This window comes from Acanthochromis polyacanthus, chromosome 4 (assembly GCF_021347895.1).
Source record: "Acanthochromis polyacanthus isolate Apoly-LR-REF ecotype Palm Island chromosome 4, KAUST_Apoly_ChrSc, whole genome shotgun sequence".
Lineage (NCBI taxonomy): Eukaryota > Metazoa > Chordata > Actinopteri > Pomacentridae > Acanthochromis > Acanthochromis polyacanthus.
In genome coordinates, this window is record NC_067116.1 from 43756158 (window position 1) to 43779713 (window position 23556).

Here is a 23556-nt window from a genome sequence, read left to right on the forward strand (position 1 = left end):
ACATTTTCAAACATCACACAACGCATCCTGCTGGATCATTTCCTCCCTCAGCAATCAGTCCTGATCAGTGTCACCTGCTGTGTCTGCAGCTCCACCTTGTGTTTAAATTAAATCATTGCAGCTAAAGGAAAACAAAAACAAACAACTTCGAGTATAATTTCCAGTAAATTGAACACCAGTATGTATAAAAGCACCTCAAATGTCTTTCCCCCCCAGTCCAAGTGTGTTTATGCAAATATATGATGCAAAAGTTACCACCAAAAAAAAAAAAAGCATAAAGAGATGTTAAATTACACAAAACGAATAAAATGACATTTCAAAAAATCTCAGATTGGACAAAAACAACTATAAATAGATGCTTCTCTCTAACCTGGATCTCTTCTGAAAGCTGGACAGCATTCATGTTTGTAAAACTGATCAAGTCCAGACACAAATTCTCAGTTGAATTGAGGTCTGGGCTTTCCAGAACTTTCACCTTTTTGTTTTTTTAATCATTTCTGTGTAACTTCAGCTGTTTGTTTCAGCTCATTGTCTTTCTGGAAAACAAATCTTCTCCCAAGTCTTGGTTTTCTTTCAGACTGCATCCAGTTGTCCTCCAGGATTTCTCTAGACTTTGTTGCATTCATTTTACCCTCTAACTTTACAAGCCTTCAAAGACCTGCTGTTAAGAAACATCCCCACATCATGATGCTGCCTCCACCATGCTTTTTATTATGATGCTTCCACCACCGTGCTTTGTGTTATGATGCTGCCACCACCATGCTTTGTGTTATGATGCTGCCACCACCATGCTTTGTGTTATGATGCTGCCACCACCATGCTTTGTGTTATGATGCTGCCACCACCGTGCTTTGTGTTATGATGCTGCCACCACCGTGCTTTGTGTTATGATGCTGCCACCACCGTGCTTTTTATTATGATGCTGCCTCCACCGTGGTTTGAATTATGATGCTGCCACCACCATGCTTTGTGTTATGATGCTGCCACCACCATGCTTTGTGTTATGATGCTGCCACCACCATGCTTTGTGTTATGATGCTGCCACCACCGTGCTTTTTATTATGATGCTGCCTCCACCGTGGTTTGAATTATGATGCTGCCACCACCATGCTTTGTGTTATGATGCTGCCACCACCATGCTTTTTATCATGATGCTGCCACCACCATGCTTCACAGAGGTTGCGGTGTGCTTGTGACGATGTGCCGTGGTTGATGTCTGTCAAACACAGCGACCGATCTGAATTTTGGTCTCCTCAGACCAAAGAATCTTCATCCAGCCTTCAGCGTCTCCACATGTCCTCTGGTGAACTCTAGTCCAGTTTGAAGATGAACTTTTTTTCCAACAGGCTTTTTCTTTGTCGCTCCCATACAGCTTTGACTGGTAAAGAACAGCCAACAGTCAACCTCTCAGTGTTGTTAGCATTAGCATAAGTGTAAATTAACTGATCATTTAAATAAACACAAGCCCAAGTTTTGGAAAATTCCAAAGTCAAAGAACTGTCCTTATGTACTGAACTGTACTTTCTAGACCCAGTTAACTGAATCCTTTTTAAGTATACTTTGAAAACATATTTTGTTTGTTGTGCAAAATACTCACACTGACTGCTTTAAAGGTTGTAAATTCATCTTCTTCCGCTGGCAGCTGAGGACACCAACAACAGGTGGAAATAAAGATGCACAAACTGAAAAACTACACATTTTTAATATTTATTCTGTTTCAATTAAATGCATTACATATTCTGTCCAAACCTCCCGATAATGATTCTTCTTACAAGTTAGAAAATACAAAACAAAATACCATTAGCTTGAGTTTTAAAAAGCCTTTATGGGGTAAGCTAGAAACATAAGTGGTTCTGGATCTGTAAAATCTGCAGAGTCTGTACAAATGACAGCAATGTGAACCTTTGAATGAGAGAGAACGAAACTAGAGTGTAACGAGAGAACAGACATGCGACTCCTGTTCTCCTGTATTTACAACAAACGTCACAATGAAAGACAGCATTAAACCACAGACGGTGAACTGGTTAAATACAAAACGAGGAAAACTATTTGTTCTGAACGAGGCTCGAGACGGAACAGAGAGGGCTGTCCAAAGTGTTGTGCATTATTTGGTCAGAAATGAGCAGAGAAAATGAAAACGAAAGGCCTCCTGCACTCGACTCTCATTGGAAACCTTCTGTCACAGTTCAGCGTTGAGTAACTTCACAATGAGAAGAACCACTGGCCAGCTGAGTGAGCGTTTTGCAAGTTTAATCCACAGAAAAGCTTCATGACTTTTGGTGAATTTGTGTCTCCTGGAAAACATCCCGGTATGTGAAAGTTCATACACAAGAGGCCCAATGCTTCTAATAATGATGCTGCCACCACCATGCTTCAAATCATGATGCCGCCACCACCATGCTTCTAATCATGATGCCGCCACCACCATGCTTCAAATCATGATGCCGCCACCACCATGCTTCTAATCATGATGCCGCCACCACCATGCTTCCAATCATGATGCCGCCACCACCATGCTTCCAATCATGATGCCGCCACCACCATGCTTCCAATCATGATGCCGCCACCACCATGCTTCCAATCATGATGCTGCCACCACGCTTCCAATCATGATGCCGCCACCACCATGCTTCGAATCATAATGGCGCCACTCACCATGCTTCGAATCATGATGCTGCTACCACCATGCACCAACTAAAAATGTGACCAAATGTGGTGAAATGACGATTGCACAGTTAAATGGGAGTTAATAAAGCTGCTCGTTTCACTTTTAGTGCTGTTTGTGTCATAAAAATGTGGTTATCCATCCAAACTTAATGCTGCTGATGGGCTTCTGAGCAAAAACACTACTTTAAGGAGGTTTTCCTCAGAGAGAGACTCAGTTTAAGTGGGTTTCACTCACAAAAAAATCATATTTCATTCAAATATTTCAATGCATTATTGCCTGTTTAAGTCCAAAATCTCCAGTTTTGTGGCTACATTTTCACAAAAAATATTTTTTTCTTGTCCGATCACATTTATAAAATGTTTCAGGTATTAAAGTGAAAGTTTTACACCAATTTAAAGCTAGCAACTACTCTCAGATATCAAATGTTGAGCTTAAGACAATGTTTGAATCTGAAAAATTATTTACTTCTGTTCCAACCCACTGTAGTGCACCCAAGATCTTTTAATGCAACTCAATGTGTAGTTTCATTCCCTATGTCCTCAAAAAAATAAACTAGAACAGATGCTAAGCTAAGAGAGGTGAATGTGGTAGTTGTTCCGTTTTAGTATAAATCTACACAAGCGTTTCACATCTCACAGGACCGATAACTTTCAGTTAAACACGTAGAAGTGCTGAATCATGTCGCCCTGTTCTGAAAAACAAAATGAAAAAACTAATAAATCTCATCTGCCCTCTGCAATGCACGGTCACTCCATTTCAAAGGGGCTATGTTAAAGCTATATAGGTGCTAAATTCTGTTACAGAAGCTACAAAATCTGACATTTTCCCAGCTTTCTGTGGTTGTTTTAGAGCAGGAAGAAAGTTTTCTGGGGATTTCTACAAAATTAGCACATACTAAATCCTCCCAAATGTCGAGGCTTGAGAAGGAAGAGAGATTTTAATAAAGTGTAGCGAGTTTGGTTAGCGGATAAAAACCGGACTTTTGACGAAGGCCGTTTTCGATCTAGATTGAGTGCATGTTTAAATAAATTACATTCTCGAGGGTTAATGCGGCGTTTGTAGCCTGGCTCTGAACAACACTTGAAAATCTCTGAATCCACATTCGCTGCGATTCGTCTCAACGATCCGTCCTTTAGCAACCAACTCTCCAGCTCGGTCGGAAGCCACGACAGGAGACCAACACCAACGGGATGGAACAACGTGATGCTGCAATGCCGGGAAGAAGGTTCAGAGAAGTCTCTTCATGGGGTCAATCAGTCCTGTACAATCCCCACTGTTGCTTTGGTGAGTTCTGGGCCGGAGCCGGGCCGTGCTGTGCCGTGCCGAGCCGGGCCGGGCCAGAGGAGGGGAGGGATGGACGTGGAGGCTCCTCAGGACAGTTCAGACTTGCTGAGGGCGATGGCCAGCTCCAGGTCTTCTTGTTCCTGCTGGGTGAGCCTTGCCAGCCGCTCCTTTTCTTCTCGCTCGCTCTCGCGCTTTGCCCACTCGATCATGTCTTCCTCGGTCGGATACTGCGCCATGGAAACAGAAGAAATACACAAACACGCACACAATGGATGTGGTTTCAAAACTCACTGACAAACTGGCGTTTCTCAAAGTGGACATTCTGACCGGTTCTGGTTTCATTTATCTGTGACAGTAAACCAGGAAGCGAGACCAGGAACAGGAGTTCAAGGAAACAACTGGATGGAATGGAGCTACTGCAAAAAATAAATAACAAAAAAAATAAACAAAAATAATAACTAAAATCTGTAGGAAAACTATTAAACTGTAGCAGCAAGGGTGACAAAATATATATTTTTAAAATTACTGTAATGTTCAAAATCCAAATAAACAAGTGTATTTTTACATATAAAAATTGTGAAAAAATTTGTAATTTGGAAAAATGCAGATTTTGCTTTTCACGTGTACTTTAACAATACAGGGAGCTCTATGAAATAATTAAAAAAAATATTTCCCACCTTTAAAATTCTAAGTATCATTATTTTTCATTTAACTAATGGCAAATATCTGCAATTTAATAACCTTTTTGCTCATTAAAATTCTGTAAAAATTCATTAAATCTTTGACTTTAATGTTAAATATTGTAGAATAACAAAAAAACATTTGGTAAATTTTTTTTTGCTTTGGCCTGATGTATTAAAATTTTTTTACATTTTTTTAATAGTCAATATGTCAATTAATTCTTTCTTGTCTGCAATTTTACTATTTGAATGAAGAATTATTTTCAAGCTTTAATATCTACCTTTTTTTTCAAACAACAACAAATATCTGATTTAAATACAATTCAAAAAATGAGGTAATTTTACAGTCAGGTTTTGTAGATTTGGCGTCTTTCTGTGATTTTCCTAGGCAATATCTGTATTTTACCAAAATGAGGGAAAATCTGAAGTAGAATATTTTTTTTTAAATTAGCTATAAACCATTAAATTAAAAATAATACGGTGGCGTTATTCACACATTTGTCAAGTCAAAATGTCCATCTTAAGAAAGGTGTATCACTGTGTGAAAAACAGTCCAGCTCGGAGAGAAAAGTTTAAAAACTAAAAAAGATAAATCAACTGGAAAGTCCACAATGAGACGTAAAATCTTTAACTTTTGGTTTTATGTGGTTCAAATATTATGGAAGAAAACAGATCAGGAAGAAAAACATGCAGTTTGGATTTGAACCGATGACAAACGACCAAAATAACCCCGGAGTGCAGGTGAAGGACGACGAAAGGGTCATTCTGTATGAAATCAACCAATTTTAAGAAAACTTCCCACCTGACCCTCTCAGATTTGCTAAGTTTTTACATACATTTAGTACATTATATATGATGGGAAAATCCAAAATTTGAATGCTTTATTGTCATTAGTTTCAAAGTTATGGCCATTTGAAGTAGGTAGGGGGAACCCTATTATTGCAGCCAACATTAAGACTTGAAATCTTCGACCATTTTCAGACTTCTATTAGCCTAGCCGCGCTAGACCCATGTTCTGAAGACAAGGGTCTAGGGCCGCTCGACAGGGAGGGAGGCGGGCTAAAAGGTTGTCTTTCAAATCACTCTGCAAGCAACTGGGTAGGTATACAACCAATCAACGCAACGAATTGGCTGACGGAGTTCCTAGAGCGCCGGTGGATTGTGCTAAGTCCCATTAGCTTCCCAACCAGCGGAGCCAACTGGTATATTAAGGATTTGCCATGTCCCGTCAGCATAAGTCCAAATACGTCTTTTCTTCTCAATGAAACACTTCAGTGCCGTCCTTTGTTTATCTTTCAAGTTGAATTTAGCTTCAAATCTTTAAGGGCTGTGGCCAAAGCCGAGTCGAAAGATAACCGTTTATTGTGCGCCGGTTGTTTCTGTCAGAATCGTCGCGCCTCTGTCATCACTTAGTTACGCCCGCCTTCTGACTCTACACTTCATGGTGATTGGGTCCGGCCAGTTTTAGGAGAATCCAACCTCGAGCCTTATGGAGGGTAACTAGACCCACCCTGGCAGAGAATTAAATTTTGTGGCCGTAGGTTGTCTAGCGTGATTAGGCTACTATAGTCCTCAGAAATGTGAAAATATTTACTTTATATTTATAACTGCATGTTACAGAGAATGACAAAGTTGCAATTTTATCCATTACGAACTTCTAAACTGCTACATTTGTCCACCCATGACACAAAAACTAATCATCATATCCATTAGAGATTTTATGTGGTATAATGTGGCTATCTAAGGATTGGATCTGTATAAAATGAAAGTGCTATGGTATGTAATGCATGAAATATGAACAGCATAACTTTGAACTAATGACAATAAAGCATTCAAATTTTGGATTTTCCCATCATATATAATGTACTAAATGTATGTAAAAACTTAGCAAAATCTGAGAGGGTCAGGTGGGGACCACTGGTTGAAATGATATGGAATGACCCAAAAGGAGCAGGAAGGGAACTGAAAAACATAAGAGTCCATCAGTTGGTTAATGATCACAGAGCGGACATCTGTCAGCGGGTTCATTATTCTGAATAAACGACAGACAAAAGAAACATTCAGTGAGGATCGAGCCATGCAAAGGAAAGTGAGCAACAGGAACCGACGGCGTCAAAGCAGCCGTTTCGAAAGCGATTTAAGAAACAGATGACGGATTCAGCATGCATTTGTAGGCCATGAAGCACCGACTCCCTCAGACATGGACCAAACCAGACATCAGTAAAGTCCTTAGAATGATGCTTTCAATCCCAGAACTGAGAATTAAGAACCTTCACATCTTTATCTGGTTATTATTATCATTTAACCTTCTTTATTTTCAGTTACTGAAGCCGTTTTAGCTCAAGTCTCATCAGTGCCATAAACACATACAAACAAATCGCACCGTAGAGTCATGAAACTTTAGAGAAAATACACAAACATCAACTTGTTCAGACATTAAACTTGCCTGAGATGAGTCCATCGAGATTTAAAAGGCATCTATTACAGCCACAGTTACCCTTGTAAGGTAATTTAGAGGACAAAAAAGCACAAATCTACTACGACAATGCAGAAGTTACAAATAAAAAAAAAAAGGTAGAAACTGGAAAATGGTCGGCGGTGAAGTGAAGCGTCATCACAGCTTTCAAATAAAAACCTTTCAAGCTCGGGGGATTCTGCAGGTGTCATGGATGCACATAGAAGCCAGAGGCCTTGATTCAACACTTTATTAAAGTTCTTTAACAGAAACAGAGAGAGAATACAGGCGATCTGCTTCTCCACAACACGCTGCTGACCGGGCAAAGGGCTCACACTGACATGAACGGATGAACAGAAGGGATGCATGGATGAATGAATAAATAAATAGCCGGCAGAAAGGGGGGGGGGGGGGGGGGGGGGGGGGGATGAGTCTGGCTGCGTTCCAAATCACTTAATTTGTCTTTTTACTTTCAGTAGATTCAACAGCTGCTCGTCTGAAGAACATCCTGCCCTACTTTGTCAGAATATCTCGCCTTAAAGTTGAACCGTCACACTTTGTTTACGCTCATGTGTGACGTAAATTTAGTGGAAAATGCTGCATAATAAGCCTCTCTGAAGTACGGATGTTGGAACGCAGCCGCTGATAGGAGGGACGGTGACGGTGCGGTGGTGTAAGTGGACCACAGGCGGCCAATCAAAACACACGGTTAGTGCGTGCAGGTCGGCGTTCAACATGCGAGTGAAGTCGTGTGACAGGAGAGAACCAACGCTGTGTTCACATTCGGTCGTCCATCCCAAACTCACAGCTCGTTTGATCCCGATATTTTTACTGCAGCTTCTGGAATTTTTTAAAAATCAGACATGTGACTGTTTGCAATCGATAGAAAAAGGCCTCTGTGGTGCAGCTCAGCTTAGAAAAGCTTCTCTTGGAGCTTGTTTTTTAAGTTACTATGCATGAACCTCGTGAATCGTCGCGCTTATAGGTTGAAAAATGGATGAAACGGTGCTTTCTTGCAGGTTGGTGCTGCTTCTGAAACACACCGCAGCCACTGATGAGGCTGAAAATTCACCCGAGGGTCGACTTCAGTGTTAAAAGTAGCACAAAATCTCTCAGAGAAAAGAGTTTCAGTGCTTTATATACCAGCTTAAATGTCATTTTTGAATCAGACTCTTCTTAAACGTGCGTCTGTGCTGAGCTGGGATGGCGAACAAATGCCAAATACAAGCAGCCTCTCATCTCTCCATTCACTGCCAAACATTAGGGACTTATAGATACACAGCTCTAATTCATTCATTTGGACCCCAAAAATGTTTTAGACTTAATGCATTAATAGAATGTCTTTCAGGGCGTTTCTGTACATTTAGTCACAATGAAGACAGTGCAGGTTCACTTGTGAGGCTTAAATTCTGTGCAATCCCCTTTAATAGTCTTTACAAGGCAAATAAACACTGCATGGATAATAAGAAGGAGCTACAATGTACACAAGCAGCACAACAGAGCAAACAAATACAAACGTTCATTAAGAACCTGTGCTACCACGTGAAACTAACAGCAGCGGATTAGTGGTTGTTTTCTGGCAGTGGATGGAGGGATTGGAAACGCTGGCCCGATTTGCTCGGTGGTTTTAACCTTTTTGATGTGATTGACGAGCAGGAAGAACAAAGAGGAGAGGGTGCGGTTATTCACATTCAGGTGGAGGCGAGGGAGAGGGCGAGAGGGAGGTGCTCACTTTGTCAAAGCTGGCAAATCGGTCAGCTTCCCGTACGCCGTGGCGAGGAGGGGAGGAGGGGGCGAAGGGGTCGGCTACGGGGTCCTTTGCAGGCAGGGAGGAGGAGGAGGAAGAGGAGGAGCAGTCGCCTGAGGTCTGGCCCAGGAAGTGACCTCGTCGCTGGAAGGAGTCGGAGGACTCTGTCCGAGAGATGGACGATCTCTTACCTGATAACACAGACAGGGTTTCATTTCAGAGAATTAACAGTTAATGAGTAGGGAGGAGTTCCACTGATCCTGATGAGGGAAATTCAAGAAAAAGCAGCAGCAATAATGAGCCCTCGTGTCGTCCTGCGGGTCAAAACTGAGCCGCTTTAAAGTTTGACAATGTGGAAAAAATTATCTGTTTTCATAGTGAAACTTCTGAAGTCCACATTTTCAACATTTTTGGGAATTTTTTGAACATTTTTTGGTGTAAAAAAAGAAAAGTTAAAAAAATAATCAACCAAATGCTAAAGCAAATTAAAGAAAATATTAGAAGTTCTACTGATATATATGGAATCACTTTAGATACTTTTAGGATTTTTTTAGGATTTTTACTCATTTTTTGAAAATATTTCCAAGAATTTTCTTGCCAAATTTGGGGGATTTTTCAAAATAAAACTTCTAAGGGAAACTTTTAAACTTTGTTTTTATCTTATTTTGTCATTTTGTGTTTTGCTTTGTTCACTGTGACCAGCATCGTTCTTGCCATTTTGTGTTTTTTTTTGTGTATTTTTTGCCTCTGTTTTTTGTTTGTGTGGTGTAATTTATGTGATTTTCGTCTTGTTTCGGTCATTTGTCCATTTTTTCTGTCATCTCGAAATTTTTGTTGAGTTTTGTGTCTTTTTTGTTTTGTTTCGTCCAGTTTGTCTGTTTTTTGTCATTTTGTGTCTCGATTTGAAATATTTAGTCTTGCTTTTGTTGTTTTCTGTTTTTTTTTTGTCTGACTTTTGATCACAAAGTAAAATACTAAATCACTCAGTTCCAGATATGTGAAACTAAACGTTGTGTTCCTTTGCAGATCCACTGATCTGTAAGTTGTAATGTGCAAATGACAAACTGAGGCATAATATTGTTGAAACTGAAATGACTTTTCTTTACAAATTTCAGGTTGTTCATAGGGTTTTGAAAAAAAGATAATTCATTAAATCTGAACATTTCTGAACTAAAACAAAGAGAAACATGAGGAGTTGTGGTTATTTATTTTTAGGTTATTACGCTGTGATTTTACTGGTCTGGTTCACTTGAGGTCAAACTGGGCTGAATGTGGAACCTGAACTAGTACAAGGTGTGACAAACAGGCAGAAAAATATAAATCAAAAAGAACTGTGCAATTAGTAACGTGGAAAGAACCAGACATGTCCACTTATTTACATCCCTGCATGTGTGACAGCTACACAGAAAATCCAACAGTAAAACTACATGATATTAAGAAAAATAATTGGTGATATTTAGTTTTCCTGTATTTAAACTTTTCATTTTTTTTTTTTTTTTTTTTTTAAATTGTGCCAGCGTCATCTTTTCTTTTTTTAAACTTAACATGTTTGAGCTGCTGGACAGCTTGAATTTCCCCAGGGGGGCTGAATAAAGTATGAAAAACACACTTAAAAACTTCGACTTGGAAAGAATTAAATCACTCTAGAATGACTGAGGTGGCTTCATAGGGGAGGGCATCTGCATCAAAAGTGAAAAAAGCATCTTTGAAAAAGCTGACAAAAGGATTTGGAGTCTCTTAATGTGGGAACGGCTGGCAAAAATAATTAAAAACTGCTTTTTGCTTTGGATGGCGGTCAGATTTGGCTTTGTGGCGCTGATTTAAACAGACAAATTAGTTGTGTTGCCTCATGTGATGGAATAGGTTGCAAAATGCTGCTCAAAAATACTTTTCAGATTAACATTAGACATAATAACCCTTTATTAATCAGGCAAAAATGTCAAGACATCAGTCGAAAAATTAAAATAAACAGGAAATACACACCCCCTGTCAAAAGTTTTGAGACGGGTTCTAATTTATTTGAATGAGAAAGTGTCTCAAAACTTTTGACAGGGGGGTGTACATGAGTGCAGCTAATACGGTACAGATTCCTTGCACTGATGTTGCACCAGAGTGAGATATGACGTTTTTTCTGTGTATTTGGTCAACATAATCCTTTGTTTTGCTAAAATATTTCTGTGTAACTGATATCACATTTTGCCTTGCGACCAATTCTTTTCTTTTTTACTGCTTCTTTCTTGTTTCTTGCTGTGTACAAGTAGTTCACCTACATGTCAGCCAAACGTGTGTCTTGTCAGTGAAGCTAACGAAATAAAACTTGTGCATCTGAGAATCCTTAAATCTGTGTAAAGGACGCTCTCTCTGACAGACTTCTCTTGCAGACTCGTCGAGGAAACGAGCAGAAACGAGCAGCAGCACGATGCATTTCGGTTAATTTTTCAAACTTCAACTACTGCGCGTTAGCCGTCGTCGGATGAACGGGTACTGACCTGGAGGTGGAGGGGGGGGTCTGGTCGGCGTACCCGTTTTCGGCGGCAGGGCCGGAGGGACGTCAGAGCTGGAACTCTGACTGTCCTCCTGGAACAGATTCTTGTTGTTGACGCCAAACTGGTCGGCACCGTTTGACTGGAACAGAAGGTTCACAGCAAATTAAATCAACGGGGAAAAAAAAAAAAAACAGAAACAGGACGACAGACGCACACGTGGATCGTTTAATATCAGCTCCCACCTGGTCCCACGTGTTTCCTCATGCACCTAACGTAAGAAAATCAATTTAACACAGAAGCTATTACGGTTAAAGCGACGATCCTGGTGTCAAATGTACAATAAAATGATCTTTTTATTGTCGAGAATTTGTTCTGATCAACCACCTATCACACATTCTGATACATGAGCCTTTAACGTTTACCCAGAATGCACTCCTGCAGTGAATTATCAGAAAACAGATAATACCAATGATTGATTCTCTGATCTGCTCTGCTGAAGTTATGAGGCTCAGAAATGATGTAAAAAGGCAAATGAAATTATGAGGCACTCCTGTGTACTTTCAGGATATTTAACTCTAAAAATATAAACAGTATGAAGGTAAAATTCTCCACGGCTTCATTAAATACACTGAAGTCATTGTTGATGAATAACTGGCTGATTCTGAAGGGGTCAGGCTGGAGGTGGTGACTGATTTTTCATGAAATAAACCACATATGGTCACATTATGCTCATAAAAAGCTGGTTTTACTTCATTAGCATGCAAATTTATGCAGCAAAGTACAAAAGAATCTAATCATATCGTCCATATGCACTGCAAAAATTTGTCTTATTTTTAGTCAAAATGTCTCATCCCAATTGATTTAACATGAATTCACTTAACAAGAGACATTTCAGCAAAGATGGAGGGACTTGTTTTAAGACAATGCATCTGAAATATCTTAAGTGAAACAATCTTGAAATGATCTTGTTTTAACTCTCGTGTTATCCTGAAAATGTGGAAAAAAATATAGATATTTTCACAGTGAAATTTCTGATATCCACATTTTCAACATTTTGGGGAAAGTTTTGAGCATTTAGTAAAAAAAGTTTTTGGGAAAAAAAAGAAATATTTTTTTAAAATATTACTTTAAGAATATTCAGAAAAAAATCAATCAAAATCCAGTGATTTTCGCTGGATTTTGGTTGATTTTTTTCTGACTGTTCTTAAAGAAAATATTAGAAGTTTTACTGATATATGTGTAATCACTGTAGATATATTTAGGATTTTTTTGGGAAGATTTTTACAAATTTTTTAATAAATATTTACAAGATCTTTCTTGCCAAATTTGGGGGATTTTTTTAAATAAAGCTTTTAAGGGAAACTTAAGGAATTATTGTAATTTCTTCCTGAAGGTTTTGCAAATTTTCATAAATTTGGGGAATTTTTTGCTAAGTTTATGGATTTTTTTTCAGACAAAGAAACAATATTTTTCTGGATACATTTAGGATTTTTTGGGAAGATTTTTACTCATCTTTTGAAAATATTTACAATTTTGATATTTTTTTATTTTTATTTCTTGCCAAATTTGGGGATGTTTTTTTAAATAAAACCTTTTCTTCTTGAAGATTTTGAATTTTTTTAAATTTGGGGATTTTTTTGCTGAATTTCTGGATTTTTTTTCAGACAGGAAAACAATATTTTTTGGTGCCGTAAATGAGGACAACAGGAGGGAGAAGCTTGACAACCCTGGTAAAATATAGCTTTTCCCAGCTAAATTTAAGATCTTAATATTCTAAATATCACATCTTATTTCAAGTAATCTCACCAAACCATTTTTCACTTGTTTTATTGGCAGATTTTTTCACTTATTTCAAGGTAAAGTTCCTTGAAATAACTTTTTTCCCCTTGTTTTGAGAGGGGCATTTTTTCCAGTGTGGGGAAGCTGAGGTGTAAGTTTAATATTTCTACTATTTGTTATTCTCAACATTAGGGAGATAAATATGACAAAGATTATACAATCAGAGGTGGCATCATTGCTGTGTTTGAATAATTATTTAACACACAGTAAATGCAGTATTTTGTCCTTTTCATTTCAAATTTCATTTCAGCCAGGCTGCACACTGTCTGAAATATCCCCCCCTCAGCAGAAAACGTTCACGTGTCTCAGCTGTTTCCTCCCCTAAACCACAACACACTCACCAGTTCAGCCTTGAGTCAATTAATGTTCTGGTTTCTACACCAGAACAGAGCTCACCACAACACGACAATTTCTGTTTCAACCGGCGCTCATTCTTCTCCGTGTTTCACTTCAGACTCAGTGTCATTTCAGGACCGTATATAGGAAGCGAGGATAGAATTATTGCCGCTTAGCTCTGAGAATTACCTTTGCCAAGGCACTGAAATCTGCAAAGCCTCCTCCAAACGATTCATTTCCAAACACAGCAGCAAACGGATCTGAAACATACGAGGCGATGAAATCAGCAACACACAAATACACGGTCGGTTGTCCAGAAAACACACTGCACTTTGTTTCTAATAGCTGTAATGGATTCTGTCTCCAGAAGGTGGCGCCATGCTACAGGTCATACTAGAGTGCCTGTATAAGGAGAGTGGCGACAACTGGGGATTTGAAGCCATTTTGTTTCCATTCACTCAATATGGGACGCGCAGCGCGAGGTGCACATTCACGAAAACTATGGATTGTTTACTGATTTCAAGACATGTTTTGGACAAAATAATTTACTGGATTGTTTTGTCTGGATGTCCAAGGTTGGATCATGGCCGTTTTTAGTGGAATATTTTCATCTGTGACTAGTTTTGATCCTTCAAAGGTGAGTTGTGCTGTTTACGTTATTTGCTGTTTGTTGGACAAATGTGTTTATATTACCCGCTGTGGTAATCACATCTGAAAGTGGTTTATACCGGCGGATTCATGAGAATCTAAGCTTTCCATGGGTGTATAATGTTTCTATCATCGAGTTTTCAGCTTCGGTCAATTTAGTAAAATACGTTTTCCCGTCCGCCTGTACGGTGCTGCAGCTGTAAGCATATGGCTAACAGCATCCTCATGCTAACGGCGGCTAACAGCCCAGAAACAGGTGAACAACACGGAGCCTGTTCGGGTCATATGAGGCTGATAAGTGACTGCAGGTTGGACGGAAAACAGAAAATAGGAAACAGAAAACTGTCAGCTGTTTGTTGAATTGGAAATCATGTGAATGAACAGGGAGGCTGTTGTCGAAGCTCAGATGGGCCGCTGAAGTTTAACGGGGTAACCCGTTAAACTTCAGCGGCCCGTATTTCATGCATCTCCATGCATGAAAATGGTCAAAGTCAAAATAACCACAACTGCCTAAAATCATATCAAACTTTTCTATCTGTCATTCACCCATACATCATAACATGAAAGTACATACATGGGACTAACCTGGCACAAAAACGATGATGAAGTCGGTTTCCATCCCACTCTCCGGACTTTATTTTCCCCCAGTTTCATTCTTTCACTACTCCTGGGAAATCTAAACATGTGTAATCCCTTCTCCGATCGATTTGTGCACCCAAAGGCATAACAGCCCGTCATTTTTCAGGTATTTATGAAACCAAAAAAGACCTAGAATTACTCTCTGCGTTGTAAACAACGTTAACAGGCATAACCGGCGTTCATGAATTGGAAACAAAATGGCTCCTATAGATCACGTGACCACAATTTTTTGGACCCGTCATGTTGCCACTCTCATTATATAGGCACTCTAGGTCATACCTGCATCTGAAGTGGCGTTCACCGTCGTACCGCCCGGAGCGAAGGGGTCGTTGGTCGCTGCAATGTCCTTCTGAAAACACAACAAAAACACCACATTCAGCACGTCGTAAAATAAAATCCTGAGCCACAGAGCGATCAACTGGAATCATCAGTGACGTATTTTAACCCTCCTGTTGTCCTCATTTACAAGCAACACAAAATACGGTTACTTTGCCTGAAAAAAAATCCAAAAATTCACCAAAAAAAATACACAAATTTCTGAAAATTTTAAAAACCTTCAGGAAGAAAATTCCAATAATTCCTTAAAAGTTTCCCTGATATGGAAGCCCGTTTCCGCCACTTGAAAAAATGCTATCTCATAATTATGAGATAGAGTCAGAATTATGACTTTCTAACTCATAATTATGAGATTCTATTTCATAATTATGACTTACTATCTCATAATTATGACTTAGTATCTAATGATTATGAATTGCTATCTCATAATTATGACTTTGTATCTCATAATTATGAGATAGCATTTGACTTTATTTTTCAAGTGGTGGAAACAGGCTTCCATACCCTTAAAAGTTTCATTTAAAAAAAAATATAATAATTTGGCAAGAAAATTCTTGTAAATATTTTCAAAAAATGAGTAAAAATCTTCCAAAAAAAAAAAAATCCTAAAAATATCTGAAGTGATTCCATACATATCAGTAAAACTTCTAATATTTTCTTTAAGAACATTCACACAAAAAAATCATTTCTTTTTTTCACCCAAAAAATGTTCAAAGAGTTCCCAAAAATGTTGAAAATGTGGACATCAGAAGTTCCACTGTGAATTTTTTTTTTCTTCCACATTTTCAAATTTTAAAACTGGTCAATTTTGACCCGCAGGACGACACGAGGGTTAAAGATAAATAAAACAGGTCTGCAAAGTCCACACATTATTTTCCAGTCAAGACTGAATTGTTGTTTTTAATTTATTAATACCACTTTCAGATTCTAACTCTACATTGGATTTGTCATTTGTGAAGGAGATCTAAAAAGTATGAACTTAAATAAAGCGCTAAAACAACATACTCCTACAATAACTACGACCATTACTACTGAACAACCTCTGAACTCACAAGTCAGTGACAGAAAGCTTTCAACTGTCTGAACTTCAAGGAGTTTCTGTACAATTTCCACACTTGTCTTTTATCTGTTTTGTGCAAATGACTCTTTCCCCTTTCTAAGTAGATAACAGCCTTTAGACAGGCAGACGCTGCAGTTGATTAGATATTGCCTATTCTGATGTGATTAAGCAGACTAGCTGTCTCCATATCAGTCTGTAATCTAAATCTGACCTTCTCCCAGCTACAATATATACCAGAAAATCATACAGAATCCTCAGAGATGATGCTGGAGCTGCTTGCATGAACTGCTGCTCTGTCGGTGTCACTTCTCCTGACATCAGTAAAAAACTTTTGCAACCTGAGTCATCTGAGGCTCCAGATTCTGCCTCGTCATCGCTGCACTTCCACAACACACGTTTGCTGAATTTTGAAATGAAACATGTAAATAAAGTGACTCAGATAAAATATCCTGATTTTAACTTAGATTTGGATACTTTTCCCGTGTTTAAAAGTCAAACGTCTGATTATTTTTTCTGTTTTTGCAGGTTTTACTATGATGAATGATGTAATATTGGCTTTTTTTTTTCTGAAGATAAGATGCCTTAAAAAACCTCTGGTAGGTTTTTGGGGTTCAAATTTATAACCCTATAAAATGCAATCAAACAAAGCTGAAGCAGTGCCCTCACACATTCATGACTGATAATGATAATAATCTTAATTTTTACATCAAGTGCTTAAACCACATGCGTCACAGATGAGCAAACTTTTCTAAAAACATTAGAGATTTGCAAGGTACAGCATCCACATTTGAAAAAAATGTATCCACAATTTTGTGTATTTGATGTGGCTTCAGCGTCATCTACTGGTGGACAAAAAATACAACAAAAATAGGAATATTAGAAAGCGTGCATCAGTGTATAGTACCAACATTCTCTATTATTTACAAGCAGTTTAGTAAAAAATGGTCTTCTGAACCCTCCTGTAGTCCAAATTTACGGGCACCAAAAAAATATTATTTCCTTGTCTTAAAAAAAAAAATCTAAAAATACAGCAAAAAATACCCTAAATTTCTGAAAATTTGCAAAACCTTCAGGAAGAAAATTCCAATAATTCCTTAAAAGTTACCCTGAAAAGTTTGATTTAAAAAAATCCCCCAAATTTGGCAAGAAAACTCTTGTAAATATTTTCCAAAAAATGAGTAAAAATCTTCCAAAAAAGTGTTTACTGATATAAATGTAATCACGCTTGTTTGGGAAGATTTTCACTCATTTTTTGAAAATATTTACAAGAATTTTCTTGCCAAATTTGGGGTGTTATGCAAAAATGAAACATTTAAGGGAAACTTTTGAGAATTGTTGGAATTTTCTTCCTGAACATTTTGCAAATTTTCAGAAACGTGGGGAATTTTTTTGGCTTACTTTTTTGGATTTTGTCAGACAAGGAAACAATATTTTTTGGTGCCCGTAAATGAAGACAACAGGAGGGTTAATACATCTCAAATTAGGAGGCTTAATGAAAGCAAAAATCTATTCTTGAGTGCTATTTTTCAGCATGTCTGGCTTATTTTAAGACACCTAAGCTTGACAATCCTGGTAAAATAGAGCTTAAAATAAGTTTTTCCAGCTAATTTTAAGATCTCAATATTGTAAATATCAGATGTTATTTCAAGAAATCTTACCAAGTCATTTCTCACTTGTTCTACTGGCAGATCTTTTCACTTATTTCAAGGTAAAAGTTCTTTGAAATAAGTTTTTTTTTTCTTGTTTTGAGAGGGGCACTTTTTCCAGTTCCTCTGCTTTCTATCCAAATTTTTACGATCAACTAAAGGCATAAAACCAGCGAAAAAATAAAGGAATGTTAAATAACTTTCAGTCAGCGGGCCGACTCACCACTGCCAGATCAGAGCTCGGTGAGGAGCAGCTGAACGGATCCGACCCTCCTTCCTGAGAACCAAACGGATCCGCCTCCCCCACGGCGTTCACCTTCTCTCCGAACGGGTCGGAATCCGCCGTGTTGTTGGCCGTGGAGCCGAACGGATCCTTGGAAGTCGGGTTGGTGGGTTTGGAGGTGAAGGGATCCGGACCCGCCGCCGGTGCAGCTGCAGAGTCGTTCAGCTTGGCTGCAAACAGGTCGGGTTCTGGCATGCCAGCAGTGGTAACGAAGGGATCAGCTGAAGCGGCGAACGGGTCCTCTGAGGAAAAGGTGGTGCCGGAGGGCTGAGTGAAGAAAGAGTCTGCAGCGAACGGGTCACTGCCTTTGAACGGATCTCCCCCAAATGGATCTGATTCAACAGAAACAGAACTTAAGTATTTAAAATGACAGAATCCCAAACAGTAAATAATGAGGCACTTGGTTGAAATTTATTCTTGTGTCTGTTTATCACCTAACCCTTTAAGCTTCAGTCAATTCCAGCCATTTTCAGTACAAAAAAATCGCTAATATTCTATTTGTAAATAAAAAATATGACGAGAAATACAGGGAATATTGGACGAGCATCGCGAGGTGCATTTCCTTGAAAACGACCGATTCGTGGATTTTATACCGACTTCAGGACATGTTTTGGACAAAATAGTTTACTGGCTTGTTTCGTCTGGATGTCCAAGGTTGGATTATGGCCGTTTTTTGTGGAATATTTTCATCTGTGTGTAATAATAAACCCGGAAATGTGAGTCGCGCTGTGTACGTTGAAGCCGTGTATAGAGAACGGATGGATGGATATTCGTTGTTTGTCGGACAAATGTGTTTTTCTCACCCGCTGTGGTAATCGCATCTGAAAGTGGTTTATACCGGCGGATTCATGAGAATCTAAGCTTTCCATTGGCGTATAGTGTTTGTATATTCGCGTTTGCAGCCGTCGGACATTCTTTAAATTCCTATGCAAATTAGTAGGTGTACCGCCGGCGGTACACTGAAACTTAACGGGTTAACCCTTTAGGCACCCGAGTTTTTTCAATAAAATATTCAGTTTTGATGTCATTTTTTCAAAATGTTGCAACTTGAAAATGGTTGGAGATAAAGGCAAACTGTAAATGAGAAAAATCATCAGCATGACCCAAAGTTTATGATGGGAGTAAATTCACTCATCTAATTTGCATATTATGACGTCATCAGGCGTCGGACATACGGATTACATAACTTTATTGATGTTCATGGATCAAGATGGGATTGTTTGGTTCAGAATTTGTCAGATCCCTTTCTCCATGATACCCAACAGGCTTATAAAAATGTCTGATCCACTTGTGATACTCTTCATCTGTCAAGCAAACCCAGCCATCATCATCGTCATTTACGACGGGGCCGTGAACGCCACTGCGGCCTCCACCGTTATTACCGGTGCATTTTCTCCCGTGTCTGCTGCTATTTCCGCGTTTTTTTGCATCCCCGCTATCCCCCTCACCATTAGCGGTGTTTTAACCACCCCTGCTGCACCCACCACGTCCCCTCCTGCCCCCCGGACCCCGTGAAGCAAAGCATCGGCTCCAGTATGTGCTGCTCGTGGACTGTCACAGACGCAGCATCACTTTCTGTCTCAGTGGACGACTGAACATCTTCATCAGAGGGTGAATATTCCTCTTCAGAATATGAGTAAGCCATTATTTGACAAAGTACTTTGTCAGCGTTGACCAGACCTCTCGGTACGGTGAGTTTTCTCGCTCTAAAATGCGGCGTCTTGCGCTCTGATACGCTCCGACTACGAGTCTCGTCTCCTCGGTTTTCAAACTCTGTAAACTCCTAAACGTTGAATGAAAACACGCCCACAAATGATGCTCAGATTGAAGTTCCAGATGTCCGCCATCTCCTGGTATAAAGTAGTAACTGCATGAGGCACTATATTTGAAGCTGTGGCTTGTTATGTTCAGCAATGTTGCTTGTCGCAATATTGCGACTTTGGTGCTTAAATGGTAAAAAACAGGCATATGAGTACAAAAAAAATGTACCTGCAGCATCCGTTTTTCCAAAAGGATCATCCTTAAATGGATCATCTGCAAAGGAAAAGACATCTGAAGGCTGACATTTTCAAGGCTTTGGCATCGATTACAGTTCATATAAATACGCTCCGTCTGTAAAACCGATCGGTCTGAGGGAGTTTTTAGGTCTGACTTCAGCGTGATGAGGACTTACGGTCAGTGAAAGGGTCTGAATGGAAGAAGTCCATCTCAGGCAGGGATGGGGGGCTGGTCTGAGGCGGCATCGATCGAGGGCCGACCTGAGGCGGTAACGAAGACGGAGTTTCTGTCGAATCCGTCTTTGGCTCGTCTTTGTTCTCTGGCTCTGGTGATGCAACCTGTTGGGCAGCAACATAGAAGAGAACATTGGAATACATTATGTGCATTTATTTGTTTGTATTTTCTAATTGTAAACATTTTAATCAATTTATCCGAAGTAACATATCACAAACATCCTGAATGCATCAACGTGACATTCCCACCTGAGCCATTCCACTTTAAATCCTCTAATTTTAAAATAGTTCTCATCTGACAATCTTCAATTTGACACATTTTCTTAAAAAGTGACAAATATTGATTGAGTTTACCGTGTGTAAAATCTAGAGTCTTCAGTTTTTGGGTTAAAAAGTCCCCAAGAAGGTGAAGTTTTGTCCATTTTTGCATTGTTATCTTCGTGCCAATTGGGGGAGAGCTGTTTGAAGTGCTGTAACTTGAGAAATAATACCCTGACATTTTGTTATTTTCCACTGTAAGAGGTGGATTTTTTCCCCTGTGATTGGCACCTATGGGAGCAAAAAGGTGACAAAAATAAGAAAATTAAGGTTGTTTTTTTTTGCATTTACGGCAAATATTAGGACAATCGCTGAGCAGGTACGATGGCTAAAGCACTCCTAAAGTGGTTGTATAACACTGTCAGTGGGGCTAAAAGAAAAATAATGTTTTTCCAATTCATAAATGGAAACAGTCAAACTAATTTCAATCAGCATTCATTCAAAAAAAAAATCTGTCAAACAAAAGATGATTGGATGTGGGGGATTCAGTGAAATGAGGCGGAATGACCCACCTCCACTTAGATAAATCAAATTATCCTCTGCCCCAAAGAATAAAGGGACTTTGATGAACTAACATTTTGATGACTTGGTTAATTTTCTAGACCGAGTTGGAAAATCCACAGTTAGACACATCCCTGATCATTTTTTGTCACTAATGGTTCCTCAGTGGTGTCAAGGAGAGCTAAATTTGAGGGGTTTTTTTGCATAATGTTGACAAAACAAATGTTTTTTTTTTTACTGGTGAAGTTAAAAAGAGGCATCTAGAATAAAGTGACTTTGGTGAAATATCATATTTAAACTTCCCAGGTGGAACAGGAAGTCACACGAGTTGGAAAAGTTGAAAATCTGTACCGTATTTTCCGCACTATAAGGCGCACTTAAAAGCCTTTTCATTTTCATTTTCACAGCTATAAACATTAGAGAACATTACATAAAGCTACGTACAGTACTGACTATTGTCCGAGCTTTCGCGGAAGCCGGCATCATTGCTGAACAGCCACCCGGCAACGAGACTGACTCCGACAATGAGGAGAGTGAACCCTGCATGTTTGATGTCGAAATTGCCCGGCTGTTCAGTTCAGATACAGAAGACGAGGACTCTGATGGATTTGTGACAAAAGATTAATCAAAAAATAATGAGTGTATTTTTAAATATGTAGTAGAATAAAGTTAAACCAGACTCACTGTTTTGCTTCCGTTTCCTTGTTTTAGCATGCGCCTTCTATTTGGCTTAAGTACAGAAATAAACCCCGTAATCGAGACTGCGCCTTACAATCCGATGCGCCTTATGCTGTGGAAAATACGGTAAGTTGTTTTCTGTTTTTCCAGTTTCTGGATCTGGGAACTGGTGTAAGTTTACCATTTTTTAAAAGATAATAAACCACCAGCGTTCAACCAGGTGCAGTTCAGAAGCTTAAACAGAAACCTTTCACACTATAAATTATGATCTGATTAACTACACTGCAAAAACTCAAATTCTTACCAAGACTATTTGTCTTATTTTTAGTCAAAATGTCTCATCCCACTTGATTTAAGATAAATTCACTTAACAAGAGACATTTCAGCAGATGGAGGGACTTGTTTTAAGACGATGAATCTTAAATATGGTCAAACAATCTTCAAATTATCTTGTTTTAACCCTCGCGTCATCGTGTGGATCAAAGTGACCCGTTTTAAAATGTGGAAATTTTTTTTTTTTTTTTTTCCACAGTGAAACTTCAGATGTCCACATTTTGAACATTTTTTGGGAAGTTTTTGGTGGGAAAACAAGAGCTGTTTTCTTTAAGAACATTTGTGAAAAAAATCAACCAAAATTCAGATTCCCCCCCCCCCAAGGTTCTTAAAGAAAATATTAGAATTTTTACTGATATATATGGAATTATTTTAGATATTTTTAGGATTTTTTTTGAGGTTTGTATTTGTTTTTTGAAAATATTTTTAAATTTTTTCTTCTATTTCTTGCCAAATTTGGGTTTTGTTTTTTTTTAAAAAATACAACTTCTAAGGGAAATTTTAAAGGAATTTTCTTCCTGAAGATTTTGCAAATTTTTTATAAATTTGGCGAATTTTTTGCTGAATTTTTGGATTTTTTTCAGACCAGGCAACAATATTTTTGGTGCCGTAAATGAGGACAACAGGAGGGTTAAGACACCTAAGCTTGACAATCCTGATAAAATACAGCTTAAAATAAGCTTTCTCAGCTAATTTTAAGATCTCAAGATTCTAAAAAATATCATCTTATTTCAAGAAATCTTACCAAGACATTTTCACTTGTTCTATTGGCAGATTCTTTCACTTATTTCAAGGTAAAAGTTCTTTGAAATAAGTTTATTTTTCTTGGTTTGAGACGGGCATTTTTTCCAGTGTACAAAGTATACTTGCAGAAAACTGACAGAGTTGGACTGGAGGATGAGAAAATACATAGTTCTGGGTGGCTGGTTACAACTAAAAATATAACAATACAGCACGATGAATCACCAGCTTATAAAAGATTACTGAGGCAGGGAAAGCTTGAGCTGCAGCATAAAACATTCACGACTGATATTTATCTTAATCCTGACGAGTCCAACAACAGAGTGTCGTTCCATACATGTCGTAATGGAATTAAACAGAAACAGCTCGTGTCTGTGACTTTAAATGGCTTCACAAGGTGGAAAAACAAACTTTGGTTGAACAGAAACTTCTGCTAAATGTGAGATTTAAGTGTGATAATCATAAAAATGCAGGGAATCTCAAGAAGAACGCTTTACCTTCAGCGGACTGTCTGGCGATTCTTCTGCGTCATCTGTGGTCTCGCTGGAGATGTTGGGTGCAGGACTGTTCTGTTCCTGGAGGGTTTAGAAGAAAAAACAGCAAATGTTACAGACAGAAAGATCGTCTAAGAATTTATGCAGTACATT

At 38.7% G+C, this 23556-nt stretch overlaps 1 protein-coding gene across 2 annotated transcripts in view; it reads right to left on the minus strand.

Moving 5' to 3' along the window:
- Positions 1-1691: 1691 nt before the first annotated feature.
- Positions 1692-23556, minus strand: part of eps15 (epidermal growth factor receptor pathway substrate 15) — a 49053-nt gene continuing 27188 nt past the window's right edge. For both annotated transcript variants that reach the window (XM_051947363.1, XM_051947362.1), the window contains exons 17-25: positions 23407-23484; positions 20281-20443; positions 20097-20141; positions 18048-18439; positions 15062-15131; positions 13685-13755; positions 11324-11459; positions 8820-9025; positions 1692-4179 (exon numbers count right to left, since the gene is read on the minus strand). In XM_051947363.1, the coding sequence (XP_051803323.1) occupies positions 4039-4179; positions 8820-9025; positions 11324-11459; positions 13685-13755; positions 15062-15131; positions 18048-18439; positions 20097-20141; positions 20281-20443; positions 23407-23484 (1302 nt within the window). In that variant the 3' untranslated portion in view covers positions 1692-4038. The remainder of the gene's footprint in view (positions 4180-8819; positions 9026-11323; positions 11460-13684; positions 13756-15061; positions 15132-18047; positions 18440-20096; positions 20142-20280; positions 20444-23406; positions 23485-23556) is intronic.